General features: G+C 57.8%; 2 protein-coding genes across 2 annotated transcripts in view; both read left to right on the top strand.

The window, feature by feature from the left end:
• Nucleotides 1–394: 394 nt before the first annotated feature.
• Nucleotides 395–1,906, top strand: VOLCADRAFT_101012 (uncharacterized protein; the record flags this gene model as incomplete). Its single annotated transcript, XM_002959481.1, has 1 exon — nt 395–1,906. A coding segment is annotated over one exon (1,512 nt), but the record flags the coding sequence as incomplete, so codon positions are not given.
• Nucleotides 1,907–8,722: 6,816 nt separating this feature from the next.
• VOLCADRAFT_101013 (uncharacterized protein) overlaps nt 8,723–14,306 on the top strand; it is a gene marked incomplete at both ends in the record, with an annotated part of 5,931 nt that continues 347 nt past the window's right edge. The window contains 7 exons of the mRNA XM_002959482.1: nt 8,723–8,979; nt 9,117–9,243; nt 9,720–10,333; nt 10,694–11,549; nt 11,712–11,800; nt 12,385–12,769; nt 13,524–14,303. Of these exons, the coding sequence (XP_002959528.1) occupies nt 8,723–8,979; nt 9,117–9,243; nt 9,720–10,333; nt 10,694–11,549; nt 11,712–11,800; nt 12,385–12,769; nt 13,524–14,303 (3,108 nt within the window). The remainder of the gene's footprint in view (nt 8,980–9,116; nt 9,244–9,719; nt 10,334–10,693; nt 11,550–11,711; nt 11,801–12,384; nt 12,770–13,523; nt 14,304–14,306) is intronic.

Genomic DNA, 14,306 nt, shown 5'->3' on the forward strand with positions numbered 1-14,306 from the left:
CCACGTCAGCTGGTCAACCGAAGCCATCGCGTCATCCATGGCCTGGTCCCCCTAGAACGTAAGGGTTTTTGGTACGTCCGATATCTCTTCGCCATCCCTGCTTTGTTTACTACCGCCCCGGTGGGGCAGTGATGAGCTCAGCGTGTAACGGAGTCTTTGCAGGAAACCCAGCAGAAAGCCCCTCTGTGTGTTACATGGAGGGCAAAATCTTAAGAGCACATGCCCTCCACGGCTTTTGGAGGTGTTGGAACATTAACACAGGGATCCATTAACCACCTTCTTGTGTGATGGCACCGCGGCCTTTGTAAACGTATCACTGCTAGACCTGCCTGGAGCTGTGCGGGAGTGCATATAAACCTAACTCGACCAGCTCGCTGCCCGTCAATCTGTACAGGCTCTCTGGGCGGCGGAGTGGCTGCAAACCCATGCTGACCCCGCTGCCTTCAAGCCAGGCTGGACGTACATGCTAGAGGCGGTGTACGGCAACAACACGGTCATAGTGCCGTACACCTTTGCTGGCCTGGTGTTGCTGGGAGCCACTGACCCGCGGGGGGCTGAGGTCCCCCTGGCAGAGCTGCCCCGACTGGCGGCAGAGCTACGGGTCACGACAGCAGTGCCGTACATCACCGGTCCGCTTTCCCAGCTGCTCAAAAATCTACCCGGTTCGAGGCCTGGCGACCAGAGCATGGCCACGTACAACAGTGGTGACACGCCGCCGCCGGCACCGGCCTTCGAGGGCTGGATCATCGCCACGGCGGACGGGGGAACTCCACGGCAGAAGCTCGTCCAGCTGTCGTACAAGCGGGCCTGCCTAGCTGGGAAGCTGCTTCATCCGCTTTCTGTGTGGGACCTTATTCGCAACGAAGGGGCCAGCCGTAAGTCCCTCTTCCTGGGCCTGCCAGTACATTTTCAGAGGGAGCTGGCAGCGATACTGGAGGCGCTGGAGGCCGGCTACCAGCGCGCAGGAAATCAGTTGCTGCTGCTGCTGGAACGACACCGGGGGCCGCAGCAGGGACAACCGCAGCGGCAGGAGCCGCCGCCGCCGCCACACCGAGCTCAAGGCGCAAGCAGGTCTCAGGAAACAGAGGGCCCAGGAAATTGCGGCAGGCCACGCGGCATGGAATCCGCATCAGCAACTGGCACGGCTGCAGGGACGCGGGCGCTGCCGGCTGCAGTGGTCCTACCCACGGAGCAGTTCGCGGCACTCCAGTTGGAGCAGGACGAGGCGGGGTTACCTGCGGCGGTGGCGGATGAAGGGGATGAGCTTGAGGCGCTGATGAGGGCAGTGCGCCAGGAGCAGGCGGCGGCGCGTTCAGGGAGCGTGACCAGCAACTGCGGTCTCCCAGGCAGCGGCGGTGGAAACGGTGATGGCTGCACCCACGATGTTGAACAGTTTCACAGCAGGCCCGCATTCCGGCGCGCCCTGAAGTACGCTGTTGCCCATGGTCATACACCATGGCCGCTCGACAATGAAGGTGACCTACTGGCGCTCAGCATGTATTATGAACACGCCGCCAGGACTGCCCCGCTGCTCCGCGCCCTCCTGCTAGATTGTGTGCGGCCGGCTGAGGACGGCTCGCTGCCAGGCTACACGCCCTCCCCCGCCTTCACGCAGACCTGGGCCAAGGGCTGGACTCAGGGCCCCTCCGAGGGCCGCCTGGCGCCCGCACCGCCGGCCCTGCTGCACGCCATGCTGCAGGATGATGTTCTGGAGCGGTGCCTGGCACCACTGTCCGGTCGGGATCTGGTGGCCGCCTTGCTGGTGTGCGGCAGGTGGCGCCGAGTGCTGGAGGGGGCGACGCAACCGGAGCCGCTGGCCGCCAGGCTGGAGGCGGGAAGGAACGACCACAACTTTGGAGAAATCTTTTGGGAGTCTGCCTGCCGCATGGGAGGAGTATGTAGATAATTCGTACGGCTCGCACTAGATATCTCCGGTTTGGGAAGAGACGCCGTTTGCGGGATGCCGGGGAAAGCTCTGCCGCACTCCTGCTTGCTCGGCCATCACTATACGCTATCACATCACACCCATTTTTGCGGATTGTGTCAGACAAGTTGTCATGTTCACGGGAGCGGCCGCCGACGGACGATTAGCTATCACCTGTCTTGCTTCTTTGATTTTAGTTTCTTTTCTTTGGGGACTTTAGGGGCGCAGGTCTCATCTGGTAACAACGTGCAGGTTCCTGTCAGTAACTGCTGGTGGGCCTTCTGGTGGGGCTTTCGGCAATTCGGGAGCCTATTGGCAAATTCCCCAGTGGTTGTGGGTTTCTGACCCTACCCTTTGGGTTTGCTTTTGGCTGTCTAGGCGACACTTGCGTTGCCTGGCCTGGGTGGGTGTCTTGTTTGCCCTGATCGCCTCAGGTGCAGTAATGCACGGCCAGCTGGCTTGCTGACTTTACTCTTCGTGGGTCTGGAGCCCACTGTAACCACACACACACATTATACAACAACTTGTACCCTTGCTCCATATCTCCATGGCTCCATGGCTGCGCTGAAAGCATGTGGTTTGTGGTTTCGCGCGTTGTTGTAAGATGCAGCCGCTGTGCAGCTCGGCGGCCAACATGACGATAAAATGCCGTGGTCATATTGTGCATGCTTAAGTTGGCGATCGGTGGTGCTGTACCATAGATAGAATCTTTCTTAACTGCGCTTTCAGATAGATGGTGTGTTACCACCACCATCCGCATTCATGATGTAGAGAAACCAATTCTATACATATAGCAATAAAGCTCACCGCTTGGGACAGCATGGAACATCCTTAGCCCGGTGCATGTATAACGGACGGGGAGGTTGTACATTGAGCTGCGCAGTTTTTTTCCGGACAATTGGAGATAATTATCATGCTTTTAAATGTTTCCCTTGGCTCCAGCTCATTTCTATCATGATGGCATGTCGGTGACCAGGTGGTCTTGGGGGGGATGTGCGGGGTCGTGGGGCTGCCGCCCCCATTCCCCGCACTTTCCCCTTGTTCTTGGAAAGTTTTAGGCGAACATTTTTATCAGCTGGCATTAGCAAGCATGTGGGATGTGTGCCTTTTCCAATGATTGAAACGGTTTATTTCCTTGCATTGGTCGTACAGTGCAAATTGCCCAAACATTGCTAGTCGTTGCAACAGTAAAGTATAAGCAATCGACGAAGTGAAAGGAGAATGTCACTATGGAGAATTATGCATCTAAATTTGTGATTACAGTCGAGTTAAGCCGTTAGTCCCCCCCCATTTAAACTGGCAAGAGTTCCTTTTTTCGGCCCACTATCACTTTTGGTAGTGTTATTCTGATGGCACATGCATGGCGAAATGGATGATCCTGATGGGTTGTTCGGTGGGGGTGTTTGGTGGTTGTGTGGTTTAAACGTGTAAAGTGGATGTAGGGTTGATGATGGGCCCCTTGGCATTTACATGAATCTGCAAATTTGTGCATAAGTTGGATAACCCGATTATTAGATTTTAGAAATGAAGAAATGTATTAATGCTAATAACAATCACTAATTGGCAAAGCCCGCAGTGCCCATTCTTTCTCAGGGCGAGCAGCCCACAGTGAAACAACCCACCACCAACATCTTTGCACCGAATTTTGTAGCAAGAAATGCAAGGATGCCAGGAACTAATTGTTGTGATCTGGAGCATCACAACAGAACCGTCTCTTGAAAAAACATGAACAAGCTGTGTCGGCTTCCTCGAAGCCGGAAAAAGGGCGGGGGCTCCCTGCATCCATACAGGCGGGTAGCTAGGGCGGCACGTGTGACAATTAATGGGTAGTGTCAACGTGGTGGAAGCTGTGCTTGTTGCAACAGTGCTGATGCTGTGGGAGGTATGCTTGTCAGAGCACGGGAGGCAGGAAGCCGGGGCTCATAACCTGTTGAACAGACGGTGTCTCTCTGGAACCTAGCAGACACGGCTAAAAGTCATTGGCCGTTGCATGCAATCTGGAGGTCCGCGACCTGCCACCGGCAGCCCCTTGCTTGGCCGTAAACGTATGAGTCTGAGGTGCCGTTACCGGCACACAGCAGGGGCTCGGCCGCCAAGTCCGTGGTCCAGGCCGGCTGCTCAACACTCAGCAGGCACAATCGCAGCTTGCCAGCCTTCAGCCTGTCGGCTTTGCGATCTGGTGCCGCAGTCCTAACGCACACGGAAAACAACACTGCACAGCACCGTATGCACTGCCTACGTTGCCCCTTCAGGCATTAACCTGCCCATTCGGGCGCCTGCCCACGCGCCCTTGGCGCCCTCCTAGCTCGACACACTTCCCCTAAGCCCTCAGCATTTTTTCCACTTCCCCCTCGCACGGTGCTCTGGCGATCTAAGTGACGCCCAGCACCGTGCGGCAGTGCACGAACTTGATTTCGCCCAGTGCCTTGGTGAGAATGTCAGACACCATGTTGTTGGTGGTGCAATAGCTGAGCTTAATCTCATCGTGCGTGGCCGTTTCACGCACGATGTGATGGTGCACGTCGATGTGCTTGGAGCGCACCAACGTGATGGGGTTGTTGCCGAGGCTGAGCGCGCCTTGTGAATCCAGCTGGGTGTTGACGGCGCCGGGTGACAGGTCCAGGTCGCCCACCAGCTTGCACAGCCACATAGTGCCTCGCGCACGGCTGCCGCGGCGGCCTGGTACTCGGCCTCCACGGACGAGGCAGCCATGGTGCACTGCAACTGGCTGCTTCAGCTGACCGCTGCACTGCCGAGCAAGAATGTGTAGCCCGTGGTGGACCGGTGGGTGGCTGGGTCGCCGGCCCAGTCCGCATCACTGTACCCGCCGAAGTTGCTGGTGTTGCTGCCACTGCTGTCGCCACGGTACCGCAGCCCTCCCAGCACGAGCCCCATGTGGGCCTTGGTGGGGGGCCGCGGGCATGTGCGGGTTTGGTGTTTGATGCTATCCTTGATGATCTGTGGCGATGTCTGAATTAGCCGGGGGAAAACTTTACTGCGGCACCCAGGGCACATCAAGAAGGCAGTGCGCCTGTACGGCAACCATTTGAAGATTCGGACTTCAAATTTCACAGGTAAGCGAGGCTGTCCCTCTTGGCTCCCGCGCGTTGCTATCTCCGTAGCAGGCGCCGTCTGCGTGTGGGTTATTGACACTGCTGTAACCCTGAGTCAGAGCTATCTGGATTCTTTGTAAATTCTCCTCTTAGGCGACGCGGGCGCCACCTAGGGTATCCATTAAATGCCCTTAGGTGCCACCGCCCGGTGTCTGACCTTCAACACATACTTGACCACTTGCATGTGATGGTGGTGAGTGATGTGTTAGTAGTGCCCTCTCATCTTGCAGACGACGGGTTGGGGCACGTGCGACGCTTTGAATGGGTCGTGGTGCTGAGCAGCAAACAGCAGGCCCAAAACATAGGACGGGAAGTGCTGCTCATCATGAGCTCCGTGCCAAGGGCCTTATGGGAGCCCCGATGCGGTGGTATAGCGGGGGAGGCCAGAAACTCGCCGGTGTTTTGCCTCACATGCGCCTGGTTCACGAAATAGACGTGCACAAGCAGTAAAGCTACTTGAGCTGCTTATGTGTGTGTGGTTCATCAATGATTCGGTCCCTTTTTGATACCGGCCCAGGCCCGGTCCCTCCACTGTGGCCCAGTTGTATCCGGACATCAGCCCAGTGGTGGCCATGACGCCGAATAAGATAAGGCCCAGAAAGGCGGCTCGGACCTGGCCCAACCGGTCTGAGGTCGTCGTGGGACACGAGAGCAAGGGTGCGTGCGTGTGTTGGGGGGGATGGGGAGGGGAGGGGGGCACAGCGCGGTTGCCGAGTTTGGTGGGTGGGTTGTGGGGCGGCCGGTCATATCTCTCCAGTCATGCGATGACGCCAGTGAGGAGTTCGGAGGAAGGTTGGAGCTTTCGAGTGGGGTTGGATTCCCTGAACTGGAAGGGGGATGGCGGGAGCCACGTGTAGACATACCCAGCTGCTGCGGCCGCTGGATGCGGGGATATCGGGGGGAAAAAGGCGACACGCACAACCCATGCTGCACTGAACTATGGTTCAGTTGCCTAGCGTGCGGGAATTACCAGGTTTTCGATATCATATCGCTACACGTAGAAGAACCAACCGTGGCAAGCATAACTTACGCATACATATCGATTCATAGAAGACTTTACCAAATTGGGTTTTTAGGTGAAGGCAAAAGCCCTACAAAGATTGTTGATATGCGCCTTTAGAGAGCCGTGCTCGCTGATCTCTTTAGTAAAAGGCGAAAGAGATATGACAATCGTGAATGGCTCAACGCTACTTTGTCACGAAGAAGCAGCCGATAATATCCCACCGTAACGGCCGTTACTGTCGTGATCACGCCACCGATGGTGGGTCATGGCTGATCTGTCTCTGCAGATGTCGGGTGACTGGATGAGGAGGGGGCTGGGTAGCAGGATCAAAATATCACCGTCGGTTGTACGGTGGAATCAACTTTCAATAAATATAGTCCATGGCCTCCCGGCTTTGACGGAACCCCCCCGCACTCGTGCGGCAATTGTAACTTGTGTCATACATGTCGAACAGCATTTGATTTAAGGAGATGGCTCGGAGAAACCCAGGAGCTGTTGGAACGATGGCACAGAAACCCTGGCGCAGAGGACGTGGAGTTAATGTGACGTGCAATGGATATCGTGTACTTGTGCTCCACTGGGAATTGCTTTACACATCATCACGGCTGCTTCGGTGTCTGGCAACGCCATTTCGCAAAGCGCAGGAATGGAATGCGGGTTTGGTGTTTGATGCTATCCCTGTTAATCTGTGGAGATGTCTGAATTAGCCGGGGGAAACCTTTACTGCGGCTCCCAGGGCACATCAAGAAGGCAGTGCGCCTGTAGGGCAACCATTTGAAGATTCGGACTTCAAATTTCACAGGGAAGCGAGGCTGTCCCTCTTGGCTCCTGCGCATTGCTATCTCCGTAGCAGGCGCCGTCTGCGTGTGGGTTATTGACACTGCTGTAACCCTGAGTCAGAGCTATCTGGATTCTTTTGTAAATTCTCCTCTTAGGCGACGCGGGCGCCACCTAGGGTATCCATTAAATGCCCTTAGTGCCACCGGCCCGTGTTTGACCTTGAATCTTATACTTGACCACGTGCATCTGATGGCGGCGAGTGATGTATTAGTAGTGGCCTCCCATCTTGCAGACGACGGGTTGGGGCACGTGCGACGCTTTGGATGGGTCATGGTGCTGAGCAGCAAACAGCAGACCCAAAACATAGGGCGGGAAGTGCTGCTCATCATGAGCCATCAACATCCACATCGACATCCACATCGACATCCACATCGACATCGACATCGACATCCTACGCAGGCCTGGTCCGGCTGCAACCACGTTCCTGTGGATTGATCCGCGGGTCACATCACATCACGAACTCCCGTGCACCTCGAGGAAATCTGCCTCCAAGCACCTTACAATTCAAACATCACGTCGTGTGTTGGACCTACGCCTAAGCCCGGTTAAGGCAGCGCGTGGAAGTATTGCGCTCGAAGCGGCGCAAAGGAACCGGAACCAGCACCTAGCTGCTGGTGGAAGGAGCCGCTTTGATTCAGGGCTCCAGTGTAAACATTGATGTACATATTCGATAAGACCGACACCTCCTAAATGCCTTGGACATCGAAGTGGAACGAACTGATCACGCGAAGCCCCTCGCGCCTGCAACTGTTTGCCGTATCGCGGTGAGGGGGTAGATGGACCAATAGTTCAGACCTCTACCCGGAGAAACTGCGAATTTTAATGACGGGACCATTGTTTCAAATCCCGAATGTGCGGTTGGCCCAACTCCCGAGGCAATTGCACCCGTGACAGGGCCCGACAGGCCAACCGACGCCAACTGGCACAACAACCTAGGCCACAAAGCCGCATAGCCTTCAGTGATCTCAAGAATCAAAGGGTGTCAGATCTGACGGTAGTTGCACTCGTGGAATATATACATCCACAGGTAACCTTGTCGACGACACTGCCCAGTCCCAGACCTCGTGCACGTGTCCGGGATGTGCTCTTCGGGTCTCACACAAGCGGCTTACGTCCCATAAACGCCGCAAGTCCTGTCTACGTGCCTAGCTCATCTCCCATCATCCGGTCTAGGGTGTCTTATTTAGCTTATTCGACCTCGACCAACAGCCCTCGGTCCTGCCGCCTAACCGCGATCACGCTCCACACGGCTCGTGCAGCTGTCAGTTGCATGTATGGTCCCGCCCCACCTGCGGTGGCAGCCATCTGCCTTCTCACGACAGCGCTTCATGGTTAAAATAACCTCCGAGTCTGACTTGTGAAGTGGGCATTGATGTATGTTGTTACAGGGTGGTTAACTTCGCCAGCGGCCCCCTTTCCCGGGGCAGTCCCTGCTCTCCCCTGCTAGAGGGGCACCCTAATCCGTCACCCCATCCGACTTCAGAATGTATTCGTTGGGTTCGGCAACTCACCACCAGCATCCAACCAAATCTAGCGGATCAACGGCGCATCAACTTAGTTCCTGGTCAGCTCGTAAGTTGATATTATCACGTCCTACACCGTCCATATGATGGGGGGCCACCTCCCATTTCATCACTCCTCAAACACCCGAGGAGCCGGCAGGCGGATTTGAACCTAGGTCGACTGGGTCGACTGGGAGCAGAAGTCAGGCCTTAACCTCTGCCAGCCGCCTGCCTATATGCCTGCATTGATGTATGTATCTTGTACATCTAGGATCTAGCCGACCAAGCTCACCCTCAGCCGTTGCGGGGCCAACCTGCCTAATAAGAATATATTGCATTGATGGACACTCCGACGCGCGGCGGTGTGGTCCTACTGCTTGGTGCGCCGGGTGTGGGCAAGTCAACCCTCGGCCGCTACCTGCAACACCGCCATCCCACAACAACCCGCTTCCTGTCCGTGGGGGACGAGCTCCGTGCCAAGGGGCTTGTGGGCGCCCGGCAGAGGCCCGGGGCGGAGGTACAGCGGGAGGTACGGCGGCTGGCGAGGGAGCTGCTGCAGCGGGAAATCGCCGAGTGGGCTGCGGCCAGCAACGCCAGGTCAGAAACCCGTCGGTGTTTTGCCCCGAACGCGCCTGGTTCACGAAATAGACGAGCACAAGCAGTAAAGCTACTTGAGCTGCTTCTGTGTGTGTGTTTGACATTTATTTCTCGGTCCCTTTTTGACACCGGCCCAGGCCTGGTCCCTCCACTGCTCCTCATCGCGCGGCAGCACCGATATTGGTCCTGGAGGCCGTTAAAGAGGTGGAGGACGCGTTCACTGTGGTGAAGCTACTGCGGGAGGCTGACGTGCCGCTGTTACAGGTGGGGTTTACGGGGGGTCGGGGTTGCTGTGACTGGGTTTAGGATTGGGACATCATTACCCTTGCATTGGGGCATTGGGGCGCACAAGGCTTTGGGCAATTCCTTGGACACCCCATCTTAATCCAGAATGGTGATGGCAATGAGCGAGCAGATTCATAATCCAGGGCGGCGCTTGCACGAGATTACGTGGGGGATTGAGAAAACGAGTGAGCATCAAATGCGGCGTGCTTGCAAGCGGAGTGTTTGCAAGATTATGTTCCTCCAGCCGTAGACCTGCCGTTACTTGGTTAATGAAACAGCCTAACTGCCGCCCTCGAACACCTTTCCTGGTTACTGGTGATTCCAGGGCAATAGTCTCCTCTGTCTCGACGACTGGCACCATCACCATTTCGGAGCTCACTCCCACTTCCTTTTACTACAGCATGTTGTACTACAGCCCGCTCCCCTGACGGCGGCCTCCCACACCGGTGCTGCAGGCGCTGTACCTGCCCGGGTGCATAGTAGGCAACAATACCCTGTGCAGCTTCATGGCCCGCTCCGCCAGGAAAAAGCAATGCTCCGCCCAGCGAGACAAGGAGCGGTGTGTGGCGGAGCGGCAGGGCAAGTGGGTCGCCAACGCGGGCCGCGTCATCGAGTTCTTCTCCGCCCTGGGTGTCCTCACGGAGGTATCCAGCCCTGGGTACGGCAACACCGGGCTAGCAGAGCTGGGCTACAGGGCTGGACCCACATATGCCGGCAAGGACGACCCCAGCGACGGCGCCAACAGTCCAGGCCACTCGGTAAGGCAACGAGGCACGGATTTCCTCCGAGCCAGTCTTACAGCAGCCTGTACCGCTGCAGAGCCCCCCGAGTGGCTGCGGGTCACAGGTTGGCAGCTACCGTGGGATCTGGAAGTCACCCCCCTGGAGTGCGTCACCTCGCGGCGACTGGTCACCAGTGCAGAGGAGCGGAACTGGGTGCTAGCAGAGGCGAGGTCCGTGTCTGGAGGACTGCGTGTTTTTGACAGCGACTTTCGCGATGGTGATAAGGTCTTCAGTGCACCGTCGTTGTCGGTGCCGACAGCCTCCGTGTCCACAGCCGAGGATGTGCGGTGGGTCAGCTGGCCGGGTCGCTATTCAGTGTCCCGCAAATGTGATGGCACGAGGCACCTGCTGCTGGCGGTGAAGCTGCCGCAGCCACAGCCGCCATTACCGAGGCCGGAACAGCAGCTGAAAACGGCGGTATTGAAGGAGGAGCCTGGGGCCGCGGCAGTCCATTGTAGTTGTGGTGACGGCAGTGGCGGCGGTCCGGCCGGCGATGATGGTGTCGGTGAGGGCGGGGGCAGTGAAGGGGCCAGCGGCGGGCCCTGTGGTACGACAGCATCAGCAGAGGCATCTGTCGTATATCTCCTAAACAGGGCGGGTGCATTGTATGCATTCCCTGCCATGACATCAATCAACGGCGGCGCCAGGGTTGCTGCTGCTGCTGCTCCAGGCGCAGCCAGCACACGTTCCCCATCGTTGCAGTCGCCTGGCCCAGCTTTACTGCCCGGATCAGTGCTGGATGGTGAGCTTGTGTGGCTGGGCGGTCGCGGCTTCTTCCTGGCCTTTGATGCGCTATGTGTGGGCGGTGAGCCGCTGTGGCAGCTGCCGCTGAGGGAGCGGCTGGCAGCCCTGGAGCAGCGGTTGGGGCTGACGGAGGCCGAGGAGTCGTTGGCGTTACAGCAGGCAGCTGCAGCTGCAGCCAGTACTGCAGCTGCTGCTACCGCTTTAAATGCTGCAGCCATCGCAACTGCTACAGCTAAATCGCGATCCTACTTAGCCAGCGCGGCCGCCATCGACAGCGGAAACCCACCGCGACTCCTGCTCAAGAAGCAGCAAGCCGCGCCGCTAGGCTCTGACACGCTAACCATCCTTCGTAAGCGCCACGTACCGGTGTCGTACGAAGCCTTGCGGGATCTGGGCCGCGGTAGCACCTGTCCATACCCGACCGACGGTCTGGTTTTCACACCATACAGCATGCCGTACGTGCTCGGCATGGCCGAGCTGCTGTACAAGTGGCAGCCCCAGGGCAGTGTTGCCGTCGACATAATCGGCAGTGACCTATCTATGGAAAACCTGGCATGGCGCGGCTGCAAGGAGTTGGTTTACGAGTGCTTATGGCAGCAAAGACCTGAGCGCGATCGCGTCAGCCGGTTAATCATGCCAGTGTCTGTCCGCTGGGACAAGGTGTACGGCAACTCCCAGCGGGCAATCGAGGCTCTAAAGGCGGGCTCGGGGGACCTATCCCTGGCCTCGCTTCTTACGCACCTTCACGAGGAACGGGGGGTGTCTGCTACTGCTGCTGCTGCTGTTGCTGCTGATGGTGGAGGTGAAAGAGGTGGCCGCAGCAGCAGTAGCTGCACGACATCTGCGGCCTGTACTGCACCGTTGACGCGTCTGTTAGCGCCGCCTGAGCTGCACCCCGCACGGACGTTGCCGTACGCGGAGCTGTACGACAGGGTGATGGCGGCTGTGACATCGGGGTGTGTAGAGCGCACTGTGGAGCCAGAGAGCGGCCTGGAGATCTTTAACTACCGGTGTGTGTTGGGGGCCCTAAGGAGGATGGCCACAGTAGGATGGCCCGATGCCATACCTCCGCACCGTAACTGCCGCCTGCATGGCATGGCTCTGTCACGACATTTTAGCGTCACGTCCTGGTAGCAGTTGATGCCTTGCCTTGCCTTGCCTTGCCTTGCCTTGCCTTGCCTTGCCTTGCCTTGCCTTGCCTTGCCTTGCCTTGCCTTGCCTTGCCTTGCCTTGCCTTGCCTTGCCTTGCCTTGCCTTGCCTTGCCTTGCCTTGCCTTGCCTTGCCTTGCCTTGCCTTGCCTTGCCTTGCCTTGCCTTGCCTTGCCTCGCCCATATGTGCTTACTGAATCCCCTGAACGCCCTCCACCCACTCAGCTGAAAAGGGATCCGCTTCCTTGGCATCTCGTGCGAGTGCTTTTTGTCTGGTGGTGTTACACCCCCTGTGTGATGTGCGGCGCGTGAAGGGTGTTGCTGTAAGCTCCCTCCGTCCTACCTTCCAGTTTTCCTATCGTCTTAGACTGATCTCTCGGTCCTGCATTAAACCTCGCAGACTATGGCATCTGCCGCCTCCCCTTTTCCCCCTCCTTTTCGGTAGGTCGGGTGCGGTCCTGGGCTCCGTGGAGGCCATGTGCCGAGGACTTGTGCTGCACCCCCCCTCGAACACAGTGGTGGCTGCTCCCTTCGTCAAATTTTCTGAAGTGCCGCCCCTGCACTTGCGCGGGGTTGCGGTGCATAGCCAGGCCGGGGTAACGGAGGCTCATCCCAGGCCCCGGCCGGATTACTGGCGGCGGGCCTATAGAGAGCGGTTGCGGTTGCCTGCACGGACGTTACTGCCGTACGGGTATAACCTGGCAGGGCTGGATGGCTGGGGCCAGGAGCCCATGGTCGCGCAGGTCAAGGTGGATGGGTCGCTGGTTCTGGCATTTAAGTGGGCCGGCCAGCTGCGTACGGCAACTCGGCGTCGAATGGATTCGGAGCAGGTAAGAGATCCGCTTAGCGCGTTGTGGCGGAAGGATTGTGTGTGTGTGTGTGTGTGTGGTGTGTGTGTGTATGCGTGTGTGTGATATGTGTGTATATGTGTGTGTGTATTTTGCACCTTGAGTTGCATTACCCACCAAAGGTATAACGAGCCCATACGAGCCTGAGGCCCAAGGGCTGTCCAAAATGGATAAAACACAAAAGAGGAACTATTATCCTAACCCTCAAGACGAGAAAAAAAGAAAAGAAAAAAATGCAAACTAGTTGCGCTGCACAGACTGCTAGGCCATAGCGGCGCGCCTACCTGCTATTTCTGGCCCTCCTTAGCCAGGCACTGGGGATGAGGTTCCCCAACTTCAGCTGGTCAACCGAAGCCATCGCGTCATCCGTGGCTTGGTCCCCCTATATAGGTTTCGGTACTTCCGATATCTCTTCTCCATCCCTGCTTTGTTTACTACCGCCCCGGTGGGGCAGTGATGAGCTCAGCGTGTAACGGAGTCTTTGCAGGAAACCCAGCAGAAAGCCCCTCTGTGTGTTACATGGAGGGCAAAATCTCAAGACACATGCTCTTCGCCCTCCACGGCTTTTGGAGGTGTTGGAACATTAACACAGGGATCCATTAACCACATTCTTGTGTGCATGGCACCGTGGCCTTTGTTAACGTATCACTGCTAGACCTGCCTGGAGCTGTGCGGGAGCGCTGCACCGTGCATGTAAACCTAACTCGACCAGCTCGCTGCCCGTCAATCTGTACAGGCTCTCTGGGCGGCGGAGTGGCTGCAAACCCATGCTGACCCCGCTGCCTTCAAGCCAGGCTGGACGTACATGCTAGAGGCGGTGTACGGCAACAACACGGTCATAGTGCCGTACACCTTTGATGGCCTGGTGTTGCTGGGAGCCACTGACCCGCGGGGCGCTGAGGTCCCCCTGGCAGAGCTGCCCCGACTGGCGGCAGAGCTACGGGTCACGACAGCAGTGCCGTACATCACCGGTCCGCTTTCCCAGCTGCTCACAAATCTACCCGGTTTAAGGCCTCACGACCAGGGCACGGCCACGTACAACAGTGGTGACACGCCGCCACCGGCACCGGCCTTCGAGGGCTGGATCATCGCCACGGCGGACGGGGGAACTCCACGGCAGAAGCTCGTCCAGCTGTCGTACAAGCGGGCCTGCCTAGCTGGGAAGCTGCTTCATCCGCTTTCTGTGTGGGACCTTATTCGCAACGGAGGGGCCAGCCGTAAGTCCCTCTTCCTGGGCCTGCCAGTACATTTTCAGAGGGAGCTGGCAGCGATACTGGAGGCGCTGGAGGCCGGCTACCAGCGCGCAAGAAATCAGCTGCTGCTGCTGCTGGAACGACACCGGGGGCCGCAGCAGGGACAACCACAGCGGCAGGAGCCGCCGCCGCCGCCGCACCGAGCCCAAGGCGCAAGCAGGTCTCAGGGAACAAAGTTCTCAGGAAATGGCGGCAGGCCACGCGGCATGGAATCCGCATCAGCAACTGGCACGGCTGCAGGGACGCGGGCGCTGCCGGCTGCAGTG

This window comes from Volvox carteri (assembly GCF_000143455.1).
Source record: "Volvox carteri f. nagariensis unplaced genomic scaffold VOLCAscaffold_286, whole genome shotgun sequence".
NCBI lineage: Eukaryota > Viridiplantae > Chlorophyta > Chlorophyceae > Chlamydomonadales > Volvocaceae > Volvox > Volvox carteri.